This window comes from Triturus cristatus, chromosome 2_1, assembly GCF_964204655.1.
Source record: "Triturus cristatus chromosome 2_1, aTriCri1.1, whole genome shotgun sequence".
Taxonomy (NCBI): domain Eukaryota; kingdom Metazoa; phylum Chordata; class Amphibia; order Caudata; family Salamandridae; genus Triturus; species Triturus cristatus.
The window spans coordinates 511,656,202-511,673,654 of record NC_140581.1 but is presented as its reverse complement, the minus strand read 5'-3'; the positions used below and the strand labels follow the sequence as shown (position 1 = coordinate 511,673,654).

At 44.7% G+C, this 17,453-nt stretch overlaps 1 protein-coding gene across 2 annotated transcripts in view; it reads right to left on the bottom strand.

The window, feature by feature from the left end:
* RASGRF2 (Ras protein specific guanine nucleotide releasing factor 2) overlaps window positions 1–17,453 on the bottom strand; it is a 2,022,215-nt gene that overhangs the window by 1,516,046 nt on the left and 488,716 nt on the right. For both annotated transcript variants that reach the window (XM_085632406.1, XM_085632407.1), the window contains exon 2: window positions 2,198–2,304. In XM_085632406.1, coding sequence (XP_085488532.1) covers window positions 2,198–2,304 — 107 coding nt within the window. The remainder of the gene's footprint in view (window positions 1–2,197; window positions 2,305–17,453) is intronic.

Below are 17,453 nucleotides of genomic sequence, written 5' to 3'. Positions count from 1 at the left end.
TGAACTGTTCAAACAAAATATTTTAGGGGCCATTTCTATGGAGCTGGATGGTCAAGCGTTGTTTGGAGGAGGGCGCGAGCGCAAGTAAGCTCCTCGTCCTGTGGTGGGGTCCCGGGCAAGAGAAATGGTGTGGACTCCTTTTTGGCATGGACTGCCTGGCCCTGGAACAGGGCGGGCATTCAATGGGGGCTCCAGGCTAGTGGGAGGGGGGATTGACCTGCTGGTGGTCCTGGACTCCCCTGCCCTACCCGAGATGCCGGTGTGTGTAGTAAGAAACTTTGGAGGGGGTATCTGGTGTGCAGGAACCCCAGTGGGGGCAAGGCATTAAGCATTGCCCTGGTGATAGTGTCTCTGGGATGGAGGACTGGTAGTTACCACAGATAAAGACAGTACAAGTTGTGGCCTGCTGGCACAACAAACATCAAAGTGCGTCTCTGGAGATCCTGATGGCAAAGGGCCATCGATGGAATGTAAATACAATCTCAACCTGTGGCTGAAATGTATACTTCGCAAGCCTACTTCTTTTTCTAACATGTGTGTTGGGTTTGGTTCTACTCATAAAAAATTGGTCAAGTCTTGACAGTCAATCAACAATTAAAGAGTGCGTTATTTGAAGGTGTAATAAAAGACGATGCAGTGAAGACCAATTATTTGCCTGATGTTTTCTGTGGGAGTACAAGTAACAAGGGGACCCGATCAGGTAATCTAAGGACCTCGGGTAATTAATTATTTTTAAGAACAAAGGTCCTTAGTTTAGGAATAAATAGTGCAATCATTTCAACATAGACTACAATGAGCGCAATGGAAAGTCTTCCAATGCCCAGCCGGACAGAGGAACATTTATTCAGAACAATGCAAAGGGAATAAACAGAGTGAAGAAAGCAACAAGGGGTGAAACATGGGCACAATCCTGTACCGAGCTTGAAGGGAAAGGAATTCATAAAATAGAAAAAAGGGGGGGAAAAGGAATATAGCAGGCAAGAACTTTGGGAGCAAAAAGGCGGCTTACATTACATAATAATCTTAAGTAAGCTCATACCAACAGACACCACATTATGGTTTGCACAATGGTTAAAATGCGGTGCTGTTAGACAAGTCGACGTTTCGATCCCTAGCTCCTAATACAATGGGATCATCATCAGGACTAGAAACTAAGCAGTTGCCTGATACAATTTGAACGCCTGTGGAGTTAAAACAGGAAAAGGAGAGAGGAACAGGGAGAAAAAGATATAAATTTCAAAACTTAATAAGGTCCACCATTGATTAAGCATGTCATAAGAGAATCGTTACAACGGTAAGGAGCATTATTACAACAAAAAGTCGAAAAATCGGTTGTATCAGCTATACGTGAAGTGAGCAATACGTTGTGCTACATGCGAACGCGAGTGCCGGGAAGGGGACGGGGTGTGAGAAGGCCGGTGTTTAGCAATTTTCAAAAGGCGGTGTGAAGGAAGTAACGTATTCAAACTATAGCGAGATAAGAGTGAGACTGATAAAAGGCTGGCATCCCTATTCGTACCTTATAATATTAGGCTAGGAACGCAGCATGAGCAGAATGCGGAAAGTGATCTATTACATCGTAGAGCAGAGCAATACTGTTACGGGTAATTAGTAATAAGGCACGGTGAAAAAGAAGAGGAGACGGCGTATTTAAAGTGATTACGCAATGTCAAAAGGTGACGAGAAAACGCTACGGTGATGGAGTATCGTGCTGACCTTGGGAGAGGCTCTGTGATGACCCAGTTGGGGGAGATAGGTCGGAAGGGTCTCAGGGACCACCATGGCGAGGGGGATGGAGGAAACGGATTAGGTGAGGGCTCCCAAGAGCAAGGGGCCGAGAGTGAAACGGAGGCGGGTGGTGTATGTTTTCTGTGGGGCAAAGGGGCAAAGAGAGTGAGGTTGCCAATTTTGCTGGGGCGACTTGCACGTTGTATGCACACTATGTCTATGCTGCCACAAACCCAGATGACCATGCATGTCCCTGGAAAAAACACATTGAACAGACAGGTGGGGTGTCTGCGCCTCTTGCAACACTAGCGACTCAGTTATTTAAGAGAGCGTTTTTAATAGTAATAGTGTTGGAATGTATCACTTTGGCCATAGAAAAGAAGCTTCTTTCTTTTTAGTAGCACCTGACCTGTAAATACCCCAAAACAAGCATGCTGAAACAGTGCACGCGGAGGTCGGCGGGCCCTACCTGGCTTGGTGAATAGCTTCAACCCATTCGTCCCGATCTTTTTCCTCCTCGCAGCGGAGCTCCAGTGGCTTCTGCCCTTCATGACCAAAGATGACAACAAAGTGATACTGTGGAATTGAAAGAAAAGAGAAGTTAATATTGAAAAAGAACAACTAAAGCAATATATAATTGTACGTATTCAAAACTATTTGAGTGCAGACCTCTCAGCAGGCCTTCACGCCTTGATTTAATTATTTTTTTAGACTTTGTATTTTGCATAGTGGTGAACCAAATCGTATCTAGGCACTCCTGATAGGCACATGAAAGGGACCTTGGTTGCAGTAATACCAAGAAGAATGGTGAATTAAAGCAGATGTAAATAAAAATAGAAATAGTAATGTTTTAATGGATTGTCGGCAAGCAATGAGAGAATCCAGCAGTTTATTTTAAAACATGAAGACCTCAACTAACAATCTTCGGCTCATCGGTTCACAATGATTTAAAAGTATTTAAGATGACGAATTTACAAAGCGCTTCTTAAACTGAGGTCATTTAAAATCCAGTATAAATACTCTCAGGTATTGACTGTGATTTAGGGAGAACAGGCGCACATCATGGTATGTATCATTATGTTATCGACATAAGACAAGAAACTGTTTTGGTAAAGGCCAACTACAGACTTTTTGCAAGTGGTGATTCACAAACCGCCAGGCTCGCAGGGGCACAGTGGTAGCAGTCTTCCAACCGCACCATTATGACCAGGGCGGTCGGGCCATCCTGGGACCACCGCAACCACCAGGGATCAGAGATCTCTGGTGGTGGTGCAGCTGTATTGAGGCCGCAATAATGTTGGCGGGTCGCTGCGGCCTTGCCAAGCCTATTACGACTTTCCTCACTGCCACACTTTTCATAGTGGTGCGACCTCCATGAAACGTGTTATGGTGAGGAAACAAAGGGGTCCCTTCAGGGCCCCTTTGTGCCTCCCGCAATGTGGATGCACACAAGGTGGTCACAACATGTGCCCCCCGTGTTCATGCACACGGGTACCTGCAAGGCATGGACTGCAGCGTCCATGTCGTGGAGGTACCCATTGCGGTGCTTATTTCATAGGCACAGCCCTGGGAACACCAAAGAACTGCCCGCCAGGCATGAGAAAACTCCTGATCTGGTGAGCAGTTTGTACATGGGTTTGGCAGTGCAGGAGAGGGCGTCCCACACTGCCAAACTCTTTAGGGCCTTATTAGGACTTTGGCTGTCTCGGAGCGGGGCTACCACGCTGCCGCCCCTCTCTGAGACCGCCAAAGCCATTAAAGACCACCCGCCAGAGTACGACATATTTTTACTCTGGTGAGCAGTTCTTTGGCGGTCCCACTGTGGTGCCTTTAAATAAGGCATCGCAATGGGAGCATCAAAGGGGGTCTATGCCTTGCAGGAACTGGGGGTGCATACACACAAGGGACCACAAAATGTGCCCCACTGCATGCACCCATGGCACAGAGACAACAGGGGGCCCTGTAGGGCCCCCCTTTATTTCCTCACTGCCACACTTTTCATGGCGGTCGCACCACCATGAAAAGTGTGGCAGTGCGGAAACTGGTAATATTCAGTGGCCACAACAAGCATACTGCGGTTTCAATACTGCCGCACCACCACCAGAGATCTCTGATCCCTGGTGGTTGCGGTTGTACCAATGTGGCCTGACCACCCTGGTTGTAATAGGACTGCCGGAAGACCACCACCACTGCCCCCCAATGAGTCTGGAGGTCCATGGACTACTGGACTCGTAATAAAGTCCTTAATAAGGACCTTACTTGTAGTGTTTCCTAAAGTGACTTACTCCTGACTTACTCCTACTATTTAGGAGAAAGCCAGGAACACTACAAGAAAAGGGCACACTGATGTTTACAATGATAAATTTAAAGAATTTTTTTCATCTCTGAAAACAAACTTTGTACTTTATTGTGGGTCAGAGGTAAACATGGATTATCGTGAACACATATATATTTGTATGCTCTAGAAAATGGGACTGCTTACTTGCTGTAATGATATTTTTATACATATCATATATTTCTATTCAAACCATAATCTGAATCTAAAGGCATACTTCATTTATTATTAAGATCCAGAGAGACCATAAACATATTTGAGATTATTACGGTGCACATTCTAGCATTAAATCATTCCCTTTTTTAAGAAAGAATAACAGCTTTCTTCACTCAAGAGGTTCATTGAAGCATATATCAATATGGCATGCTAGTACACAAGAACAACTAGTTATACTACATTGCATTAAAATAATTACATTTTTGTTATACCAGTATTTAGAAAATGTAACAGATCTTGATGTGAGGTTACAGATGTTTAGATGACTATCCAAAGTCCTACCCTGTCTTAAACCTTCCATTAACAGTAAAATCAATGACCAGCCTACTGAGTAAACATTTCTTTAACTATTGTTGTTCTACTTTGGCCTCAAATGTTTACAATCCCATTTGTTGAAAGCGCTTTCATTAAATTTATTGCAGGACAAATTTCGGTAGAGTTAGGTGCATTGAAGGGAGACACTGAAAAAGACCACAGGAATAGTTTTACTTAAGTCAATAACAAGTGTCACGGTAAAAGGAGGCACAGGCTTAACTGACAGACAGCCTGGAACAATCTAACTATCCAAACAATTCCACAACAGAATACAGAAGAGCCAATCCTAGTTCAGATGATAACCCAGGCTTCAGAACCCTACAAATCTTAACCTCATACAAAGCTAAGAAAAAGAAAAATATCGTAAAAACATAAAAACAAAGGAAACAATCATAACTTTGAATAAATCTCTCACAGCCCCTATAGACTAAAGCAGGTGGTGCTCATCTGAGGGCGGAGGTACTTTGACAATGCTGATGGCTAAAGCAGGTGTTTGAAACTTTCATTCATTATTATTCACTTCGTTAGACTCAAAACATGTTTTCCTTTTCTCAAAGTTATTCCATTGTCCTTTCACAAAGACAAAACTTTGTCAAGAAAAACATTATGGTTCAACTCAGATTCTGGAAAGATCAGGATATCACTATGGAAAACAACTACAAAATCTAAACCTTTAAAGAATATGGCCATGACTTTCTAAAAAACAGAAGCAGCTGAGACTAAACCAAATGCATGCAAAGGAATTGGAAAGTGCCATCAGCTGTAAAGCATGTCATCAGGTGCTGTAAACCAGCAGCTAGCCCCACCTGATGGTATGCCATCCAAAGGGCCAGCTTCGTAAGCGTTTTGGCTCTGCCTACTATATTGATAAGATCCGTGATGAATGGCATTGTTCACTTACACAGGTGTAACTTGCCTGATTTATTTTTTGCCAGAATAATGGGTAAAAACCTCAAAGTAGCGTCAATGAGCTTAATTATTTTCAGATCACATCTGTAATGTTTTAGACAACTCATTCCGTAAACTGTGGAGTACATTTCACGACTTAACAGGTACACAAAACATCCTTAGATTAATGCTATGTTTTCCTAAAAGACTAATATGTTACCTGAGGCTTTGAGAAAAAAGTATGCCTTTTACCAACTGTTTCATAATGGGAAACATCCCAAAAAAGAAATCTATCTGAGTCTATGTCAAAATAAAGTAATCCATTACACTGACTCCACTACCAAGAATCTCCTTGTTTGCCACCAGACTCCTTTTATTTTGGGGTCCTCATATCCTCCTCTCACTCTCCGCCACTCCTTACATATAGTGGTTTCTGAATAATTCCACTTTGGATCTCTTGAGTTAAGTGAAACCATTGATTACATTCTTTACAACCCCAGTGTCTGGTGACAAAATGCTAAATAGTTGATCACCAACAAATGATGTGAGATCAGTTCTTCAGACTTTTACTCAAGATTACGGGGACATCATCCTTACGAGTCCAAAAGATTGTGTATGCCTTTCATGGAGTACATAAAGCTATTGTAAACTCAAAAAAGACAACAATACATTTGGGCAAACTGATATCATTTTTGAAACTCACCATGACATTTCATTGGCGTTATGAACTATGTGTGTAGCCCTTACAAAGCTCATGAAGGTGTTCAGTGGGCCTTGCTTACTGAAATTTGTAAACACATGCAGTCACTACTCACTACGCCCGGTGCTTTAGTACTATGTTAAATAATTATGTTAACTTTTTCTTTTTGAATGTCTCTGACAATGTTTTTGTTTCAGTCAGCCCTGTGCAGACAGTGGGGACATTTTAAAGTTCAAGGTGGCTAGACTTTGTTGAAGACATGTGCCATTCTTAGCCTCCAAAAGAACAACATTGTTTTGCAATTTTGCAGAAACACTCTAATTCAGTCCTTCCCTCAATTTTACACTGCACCATCTCGTCACACCATCTTTCATCTATACACATTTCTACAGGTTATAAACCATGTATTTGCTCAATATTAATATACATGAATTAAGCTGTGATGCGGCTCTACAGATACCCTTTTGCCTGTTATATCATTTCATAGATAATTCTTCATTTGTAAATTCTGAGATGAAAATGAATAAGTAAATATATAGTTTTTTTCACTGATTCACTGAGGATTTGAAACTATAACGCACTCCAGTAGTTCATACCACACAAAACGTGGAATAACCAAGTACTTCTGTGTTTGGCTGAATTCAGCCTAGCCTCATGGTCCCACTGTGCCTGTTCTATTTCAATTAATGCAATACAAACAGACGAGAGCTTTCATGCAAATTTTAATTTATTTAAAATACTGAATGGTCTAGTGCTGCTTTGATAATCCTCACATAGGAGAGAAAGACGAAGAACGTTAAGGTCCTTAAAGTGGACAATCATTACTCTCTATAAAATATTTTAATATTTTTAAATACATTTGGTACGATCACTGCAAAGAAGGCAAAATATCATAGCGAGAAAAACATTTTTAAAGTCCAAGTAACACATTTTAAATTATACACTGATTCCCTGATGCCTCCTACCATGGCTTCGACAAAGTGAGGCTAGTGAATTGTGCTTCTTTCTCTGGCAGCATTTTCAGATGGGTACTTACAGGCGCAATCCTCTTGAGTTATTACACAAAAGGCGCACCGGTGGGGCCACTCACACCCACAAGGGTTTCAGCCTTGGCGTCGGCCGGTTGGCACTGGTATTAGGTTATTTAGGGTGGGAGCCATTGGCCAATGGCGGCATTGTCGCCCTGTTGGTGCCGGTGGCTGTCCTGCCCTGAGAAAGATACTTCATTTTCTAGGACAATAGGGTGGGAGAGTTGGGATGTTATTGGTTAATGTGTTAGTTGCTGTGGATGCGCTCCAACATCACCAGACAGTCACTATCCTACATATTGCCATGATCCACAAACTCCCAAAACAAGATGGCTGACGATGACCCAGCTCAGTTCGGTCGGGTCCAACTAATGTCCTGGAATGTTAATGGTCGGTTAAAATCAAAAGAACAGCTGCCCTTCGAGCAGCAAAATGGCTACCTGCAGACATCCTTTTCTTGCAGGAAACATACTGGCTGGGCAACAGAGTTTCCTTCTTGACCGGTTACGGCTTTGCCCAATGTTTTTATTCGGGCTTCACAAGGGGCTCTAGTTGGGTGGCGATTCTGGTCAAGAGACACCTTCCCTATGTAGTGCGACAAACCTGGAAAGACCAATGGAGCAGATACATGGGCATCCCATGTCAAGTATTTGGAGAGCTCCTGACATTAGTGAATGTGCATGCCCGCCCCCACTCACTAACTCCTTCCTCGAAGTGCCCACAAATCTGATAGGCCCCCTAGTGGGATCTGAGTATGTATGGTGGTGATTCCATAGGAGGGATAGGAGCTATACATTCTATTCAAGGGTGCATAATATCGTATCCTGATTGGACTATTTCTTCTTCCTGAAGGCAGAACTTCATAAGTCACTGGCGGCACACATCCTTCCCCATGAGCTTTCAGATCATTCCCAGATAACCCTCTTACAGCGCATGTCCCACTTAATGCTGTTATTCCGCTGATGTTTGACCCCATGGTCCTTTTAGGATACGTCCTTTTAGGATACGTCCCTCACTTCACTGATGGGAACAGAGGTTGACACCTACCTGGCTCACAAACAACATTTCGTGCAATCCCCGGGCATTCTGTGGGAGGCACTAAAGCAAACCTTGCAGGGGATATTATTAGCTACTTGACTGTGAAAAAAAGGCAAATGCTCCAGGATCTAAAGCCTCAAATTCAAGGTTTGGAGGCACGCTTTACGCATGACCTCGGGCACCTCAAGAATAAACTTCATGTTGAATCCCAGCTGCAACACCTCCGTCTCGATGAGGCCAAAACAGTGTTGCTTGCCCCGCCAAAGCTACTAAACTACTACACAATCTCTGCTCCAATATTAGGCAACACCGGTGCTCTATTTGCTGGATTCTGGGGGCTCCAGGGGCTCCGGGGATGACATTATGGCACACCGATCCATTCACTTTAAAAAGACTTGCAAGCTCTGCGTGACCACCTGACAGATACACAGATCATTCAGTTTGTGTCGGCCCTGCCCCTCAACACGCTGGCCAATGAAGCAATGCTTGACAAAGAACCTACTACTGAGGACCTAACAGCTGCCCTGGGTGACCTGTAATCTGGTAAGACGCATGGCACCAGTGGGTTTCAGAGTACATTTTTAAAATTATTTATCCACGAGCTGTTGGCAGCCCTCAAAGAAGCGGCTGAAGCAGGACCTCTTCCATCTAACTACAGCAGGGTGGAGATTGTGGTGAAGCCCCCGAAACAGTGCTCCACCTATTGCTCGATTTCTCTTATAAATATGGAAGCCAAGATACTGGCCAAAGCTCTAGCCAACCGCCTGCTTAGGGTTATACCTTCCCTAGACCATTCCGATCAGGTGGGCTTCATGTCCAGGTGCGCCACCAGGCATAACATTCGTAGAGCATATAATGCGCTTGCCCTACGTGGATGTCCCAGCTCCAATTCTGCTAGCAGATATTGAAAAAGCTTTAGACTCTGTGGATTGGAGATGCTTATTCACACTACTCCATTGGCTACGCCTCAGATAAATATGTCAAACTCTTACCTGGAACTAACCACCCATGTACAAATGGGTACTGCACATTCCAGGCCCTTTACCAATAAGACGGGGTAAGCGTCAGAGGTGTCCACTGTTCCCACTGCTTTTTGTGCTAGCCATAAAAACCCTAGCCAAGTGCCTCTGTAAAGCTGAACAAGTTTGGGGATTTGAGTGGGAGGGGGTACCTAGGGATACAGTTGCGCTTTACGCTGATGATGCCAAGATATTCTTGAGATTTCAGGTCTCTCCATCAATAAGACGAAGTGTACCATCTTCCTGGTTCCCTCCCCACCGTCCTCCCCCCACTCTCATGGCTTGGGATGGGCCACCGGCTTCCAGACAGCCAGCCGACATTAAGTCCTATTACTGAGCATCCCACCAGAGTGTCCCATCCAAAAAACTATCTGTGAATGGTTCTATGATACCCAGGAAGACCCCGTTTGTACATGGAAAAAGTGGGCACTCCAGAGCCTTCCAATCCAACACTTATTGTGCATCGCGGACGGGCATGATTTTGAATACCCCTGGCAACACAGGTGGTACAGCTGAGCTGGGGGGGCGCTGGAAGAGATGGGATGGAAATGGAGGCTCTCTGCACAGGTCTCACTACAGGTGGGAGATTTGCGGCAACACGTTGAGCCACTGGTGGGCTTCTCCAAATGGTATGGTATAGGTATTTTGACCCAGCGGAGAGCATCACAGTAAAATATTATGCCACCCCCCAGTGGTAATTTCATCTACATAGTAGCAAGTTCTATCGCTATCTCCAGCTGCGCCATGCCTTGACGTCGCAAATTCACAAGTTGGAGATACTCCCTCACTACAACCCCCATGAAGCCAAATTACTCCTAGGAGAATTGGACATGCATAAAACCACCTGAGTATATAAATCCCTAATAAGACATATGCCCAACTCATTTGCTGCACTGCATACAGCCCAGAACAGAACATTGGGGCCATGTCGGATAATGAATGGACAGAGACTAGGGCATTCCCAAGATACTTGGCCATTGCGTCTTGGTTACGACTTATACAACTGAATACCTCCACTGCACATATTTCATACTTCACAAACTCTGGACAAAGGGAAGGGTCACCTCCTCTTCCTCTCTTCGATGTGCGGAGTCAGAGGGTACCTTCCTGCACATAGTGTGGGAATATGCTGTAATACAAACATACTGGGCTCAAAATCTGGCTTGTCTGGGCCAAGTATTGGGAAACCCATTCTGCAAGATCCTAGGTTGATCCTCCTCCATATATGCAGACTTTGAGGACCACTGATACACAACCACCTTGTTCTGGCTAAGCACAACAGTAGCTAAAAGAGATATTACTTGCAACTGGAAGGATGCTGCACCACCCCAACTGCAGAATGGACATAGGGCAGAGACTGGTGCCTGAACAGAGAAAGGCCTGTATATGAAGCTCGGTGTTTTCCTAAAAAATGCGTTCGAATCTGGCAGCGTTGAGCTGAATATAGAGGGATCTCCGTTGCACTACCTGAGGCCCACAAATCCAGACTTGATACAGACGTTTAGACTTATGGAGGTTCGAACCACTGACATAGCTTTGGCATTATTTTGGGACTTACCTCCTTGCACGTTCAGGAGACCTTCAGGTTGTCAGTGGGGATTATGCGTAAAGCATTAAGCCTTGATCTTATATGTTTAGCATGTTGTGGGGTGTTGCAATTTTTATTCCTGTAGACATCATATAAGAAACTCAATAAAATGTGTTTTTCCCAAATAAAAAAAACCTCAACAGCTGGATCACTGCATGTACCTGTCTTCACTCAAGCTCAACCTAATGGCCCAACACAGGCCTCCGGGTACACAAAGGAATTCAGGCTGACATAATGCCACTGAAAGCAACTGGCATGCAAGTGGAGAACAAATCAAGACACCATGGATAAAACACCATCAGATACCGAACACCAAGCACACTGCTTTTGCAGCCTGCATCAATGCCGGCACAAACAGCAGCAAGGAAATCATCACCATCATCAAAGCTTCAACTGTGTTTCCAGCCACCTCTAGCAACAGCACCCCCTCACAAGACCTGTGCAACCATCAACCATCACCATTACAACTCACCTTCACGTCATGGCTGAAGAATGAACTCTGACTTTGTGGCCTGCCATCACCAGTGTCAAAACCATCATTAACATTAAGACTATCCACTCTGGGGTCCCATCTGACTCCAACCCCCACCACATCTTCATCATAGGACGCCTACTGATCCTCAAAGCAGTAACTCCCATTCTCAATGCCTCCACTGACCTAGCCACATTATCTGGAAAAACACCACCATCACAATCTCGCTCAAAAAACCATCCGCTGGTCCAACCATGCTCTCCAACTACAGGCACATCTCCCTCCTACCATACCCAGACAAGATCTTAGGGAAACGAATCAACCAACACCTCACCGACCACCTCCGCAACGACCAGCTCCTCAATGGATCCGGATTCAGGCACTGCCACTGCAGAAACAGAACTCATCTCTGTCATAGAATACATCCAAATGATCCTTGACAGAGGAGACATGGCATTCCTCAGTCTGCTTGACCTTTCTGCATCATTTGATACCCCATCATCAGGTGCCTGCACAAGATCAGCATCCAAGGCCCCACTCTCTGCTGGATCTCCTCCTTCTTAAGACAGAGAACACAACCTGTCAGCCTGGCACCTTACTCATTGGAAGGCCGCAAACTCATCTGAGGAGTACTTCATTGGTTCATCCTTCAGCCTCACATAGATGATCGGTTTGGCCAGTCATCCGGCGCACACAACATCAACATCCTCTTCAACACCAACTACACACAATTCATACTCTCCCTCTTGGACAAGACCCCCAACACAAAGTTTAGCACCTGCATGACCAAAATCACCAACTGGAAGAAAGCCAACAGTCTCAAGCTCAACCCTGACAAGACAGAAGTAGTGGTCTTCAACATGAACACCTTGCCATTGGACTCTAACTGGTGGTTCATTGAACTTGGACCCACAGCCAGCACCAAAGACAGGAACCTCAGAATCACCATCCACAGCAAACAGGACATGACCACACAAGTCAAAGCTGTCACTATACCCTGTTTCCTGACCCGGAAGATGCTGAGGAAGATCTTCAAATGGCTTCCAAGCAAAACCAGAAAAACTGTCACTCACACCATAGTGACCAGCAAGTTGGAGTACTGGAATGCTCTCTGTGCCAGGATCACCGAGCAGCTCAACAGAAGATTAAAAACCATCCAGAATTCAGCTGCCACACTCATCCTTAACCTCCCACATAAAACTCTCATCCCACCACACCTCAGGGAGCTCCATTAGCTCCCAAAACACAAACGTGCTGGTTTCAAATTCCTTACACACACATTGAAGGTACTGCATACCTGAACAGTCATATCTCCTTCCACAAACCATCCAGGCACCACTGTGCCGCAGGACACCTACTCACACACATCCCAAGCATACTAGGTGCCAGTTCAGGAGGACGGGCTTTCTCTTACATCACTCCTAAAGAACAAAACAACCTCCCACTTCATAGTCAGAGTCAGTTCAGAGTCTTCTCCTCTCTTCTTGAATTCCGCAAGAGCCTGAACACCTAGCTTTTCAATTAACCCACCTACTCCAGGCATGGCTAGGCACACACGCTAGTGATCTTTATAAATACACATAACATATGGAAAATGCTGCACATAATGCAGAAAACACAGTGACTGCAAAATCGTAAACTTTCAGTGGCCCTAGCTATAAGTCACAACCTACTTTGAAAAATGCCTCTGCAATAGATATCAGGTTCCCTCAGCCTTTAACTTTTTTGAACATGCAGCACTGCTTATAACTGAAACTGTTTTATTTGATAAACCTTGTGCCACATAACTTTCACTGTGCACAGCCACAGTTGCTTCCAGCTGCCTTCAGTTCCTACTTTGCCTTCTATGCAACCACTTGTGTACAATCAAGATACTATGCTGTATATTACTATAGGTTCCTTCCTCTCAACTTTCTTTTTTAAAAGGATGTAAGAGTTTGTGAAGTAAGGTGAAGTATCATGGATGATGTCATCAGTGATATTATTTAAAGTCATGAGTGATATAATAAGTGCGGCCATAAGCAGTGCATGACAGAGCACAAGTTATAGTAAGCTCATTAACCTGCAACTAGCAAATGTCAATTTTTTTTGCTTTTAAAAATGAGTTTTTATCTTATTTCAACATCTAAATATAACGTCACTTTAACTTTAGGTTATTTTCAGAGATTAAGAGTGTACATCATACACTGATGATGTTTTGTTGCTGGTATATGCCTATTTATAATGTGGCTAGGCGACAATGGACGCTGGAGTGCTCTGCAAGCATAGTAACACAATGGCATGCACACACTGCAATTTAGGCATACATTCCCTGCAGCTTCAGTTGCACTTCCACCAACTGGAATGCTTAGAGGCAAAATTTAAGAAAAGATTCTAGCCCTCAGACTTGAGCCTATCCTCAAAAATATCAAAACATCCTTCACATTCCGGTTTTATAAAGAGGCGATTCAGCGCTGACAACATCAGACTGTTTAGCCACGTTATTAAAAAATCCCCACACCTCACCCAGCCTGCTTGCGTGATAGCCTTGGATGCAGAGAAGGCCCTTGACAAGGTCTTGTGGGCCTTCCTCCACGCAGTGCTTACCTCCTTTATTCCAGGCCCCTCCCCATTCAAAGTGATCCTAAAGCTAGGCTGAACATCAAAAGGCAGCTATCCAACACATTTAGCCTTCAACAAGGCACCAGGCAGGGATTCCCTTTCTCTTTAATGCTATATCTACCAACACTAGAACCTCTGCTTACATTAATTAGAGGGAACCCACATATCCCAGGCAATCCTTTCCCTGCAGGCCCGCAAAAACTGGCCGGATTCGCCAATGATATTCTCCTCTTCACCACAAATACAGAACCAGCCCTCACCCACATCAGGTCCACCATTAATAGCTTCTCCGAAGTCTCATGATACTGTCTTAACAAATAAAAAACATAAGTACTACCCCTCAATGTCCATTGCAACAGTTCCATGATCAGCCTCTTTGGTCTGAAATGGGCCCCCTAACACTTTAAAAGTCTTAGGAGCATGGTTCATGAAAAATCTCGAGAACTCAATTAACCTATATGAACAAAAGACACTAGACAAAATTACAGACAGCATTGAGAAATGGTCAAACAAATTTATGACCCGGTGGGGAAGAATAGAATCCATTCACAGGATGATTGCACCCATCATCATCTTTCTAATCAGTAATTCCCCTATTTACCTTTCTGACACCTTTTTTTTAATGAAAATAGACATGATTCTTACCGAATTCCTATACAAATAAAATACAAATTGAATCATTCTAAATAAACTAAGACTTTCAAATTAACTAGGAGGCCTAAACCTCCCAGATTACAGCAGATACCAACACACCTTCCTTGCTAAACAGGGAAGCTAGTGGTTTCTACTCACCACCAACAAAAGAATCTAAATAGTACACTCTGCTAACATAATCTCATGTACTGTACAGGCACTATGCAAAGACGATAACAAGCTATCCAACAAAATGTGTCACTCGCACTTAGCCTCTTTATGGCACAATGAAAACCTCAGAACAGAGGGTAGAACACTTCTCATTGAGAAATGGGCACAAAAGGGTATACTGTCGGTAGAGGACATGGGCATCCCCTCAAGACCCATACCCTTCTCCCAGCTTAAAATGAAATTCGACCTCAATGACATGGACAGCTTACACTTTTTAAAAATCAAATCACTCATAGCCAGACGTAAACCACCAACCCATCTAGACCTCCCAAAGACCCTAAATACTTACAGAAAAGGGAGTCACTTGGTAGCCAGTCTATACGCTCTCCTTTCCCTCACTAAATCTGCGCTAACCACACCCATCCCGAGTAAATGAGAAACCCTACTGGCTGATCCTGGCAACTCCCATGTGACAACACCTGACTGGTCATCCATTTGGGGAAACCTTACCACAAACAAACTAACTCTCTCACTGGCACAATGCCATTATTGGATTGCTAATATGGACCAATGGACCCCATGAAAACTTTATCAACTAGGTCTCCTATCCTTGGACACCTGCTGGGGGTGAGAGAAGGAAGCAGGGGACTTGAGAGACATGCTTTGGGTATGCCCTTTCACAAAACAATCTGAAAGGATATCTGTAATACTATATCATAAATTCTTTACACAAAGACTTAGTGGCTATTAAACCAGGTATACTTCCACCGGCATTAAACAAGCATTGAACACAGACAAACAAACCTTATGGGATATACTAGTTACAACCGGTCTCAAAGTCATCCTCTCCGAGGGGAAGAACTCATCCAAACGCTCCTCCCAAACCTGGTGGGAATGAGTTCAATTCACCAGAAGCGCTATCAGTCCACTGAATACATATCTTAAATCCTCTCTACAGATCAAAGGGAAAACCTGGACCGAACTAGATAACTATATATCGAATTATCCCCATCATCCAAGTTAAGAGACACTCCCACCCATTCACTCCTCCCCCCTCTGCCCCTAATTTCCTATACGCGTTCCTGCCCAGTGCCCACCGCTCATCCTCACATTTCCTGACACTCCCTGCTGATTTCCTCTCACTCTCACTTCTTTTTTCCTCTGGCTTTCTGCCTCTTTATCCTTTCCCAATCCACACCATTGCCATACAAACAATATACAGTACATTCCTCTCTTAGTAACCAACACAACCCATTCACCACGCCAACACCAATCAACTATACGTCAAACTGATTCACTTACACCTCATACTCTCTGAGACTGATCTTTTATTTGTTATGTATTATAATTAAGGCTTCCGGGTTTCAATTTTTACTGATTTTTACAGATAAATACAGATAGGAAACAATGCGCTTGTCGGCAGTGCTCCTCGCGCTGCCTGACACATGTAGCTCCGCGGCCGAGGTATGTCTGTTTAAAGCGGCATTTTCCTTAGCCTTTTATGGGGCATTCAGGGTAAGCGAACTGGTGGCGGCCAACAAATGCGATAGGGTAGGCGGCCTTCAGCTACATGATGTCAGCATGAGGGGTGACACAATGTGGATTACCATCAGGAAATCAAAGACTGATCAAGAAGCTAGGGGCCAAACCTTGGCGTTACACCGGGCACGGAGCAATCTCTGCTGCCCGGTGGCACTAGTGGAGGAGCTCTTGAGACAGCGGGCGCAGGAATGTAGGGGGCCACTGCTGCTGCATGGGGACGGAACACCTTTGACTAAGTTTCAGTTCCAGAGGGTGCTAGCCATGAGTATGGCCAGGGCTGGTTATAACCACAAAGAGTTTGGGACGCACTCCTTTCGGATAGGGGCAGCCACAGAAGCAACTGCCAGGGGGTTGAACTCAACCAGTGTGCAAAGGATTGGGAGATGGTCCTCTAATGCCTACAAACGTTACGTGCGGTTGCACATGTTGTGAGAACTGTTGCCATTTTGAGTTTTTGACACTTGTCTTTTTTGTCTGGTTATTTACAGTTTCACGGGCCTGCGACGCAGGACGGAAGCTTCCTATGGATCATCTCATCAACTCAGCAACATCAAGGAATTGCCCAGAGGACAAAAAGAAGGCAAGGGTAGTTTGGGTAGTAGGACATTCATTTGTGAAGCGCGCTAACACAATTTTTCTTGCAGGTTTGGGTAGACGGAGGGCGGAGAGTGGGGGGTGCACGGTCTCCTTCCACGGCAGGGGGGGGCTTCGCCTTAGTCAGTTCAGGGATTATATGTCGGATTTACTAAGACGACATACTGCACCTCCTTCGGCGGTGATCCTTCATCTAGGGGGGAATGATCTGGCAGGCCTGGGTAGGAGGGTCCTCCTGGAAGAGATTATAGCAGCAGCAGGGTGGCTGGCAAAGCGGTTACCGGGGTCTGTGATTGTATGGTCACAATTGATACCAAGAATGCAATGGAGAGGGGGGGACTCTGTTAGCGCCCTGAATCACTCAGTAAAGAGGATTAACAACAAGCTGGACAGGTTATTTAGAACCCCGGTCTTACAGACCATACCTCATGGGTGCATCTGGGGGGAGCACTTCTACCTGCGGGACGGGGTCCATTTAACTGAGGCAGGGAATGCTCTTTTTATAAGGAATATCCTGGCGTGGGTTGAGGTCTTCTATAGGTAGGTGTGCGGGGGGGGCCAGATAGTCGGTCAACTATGCTGGCC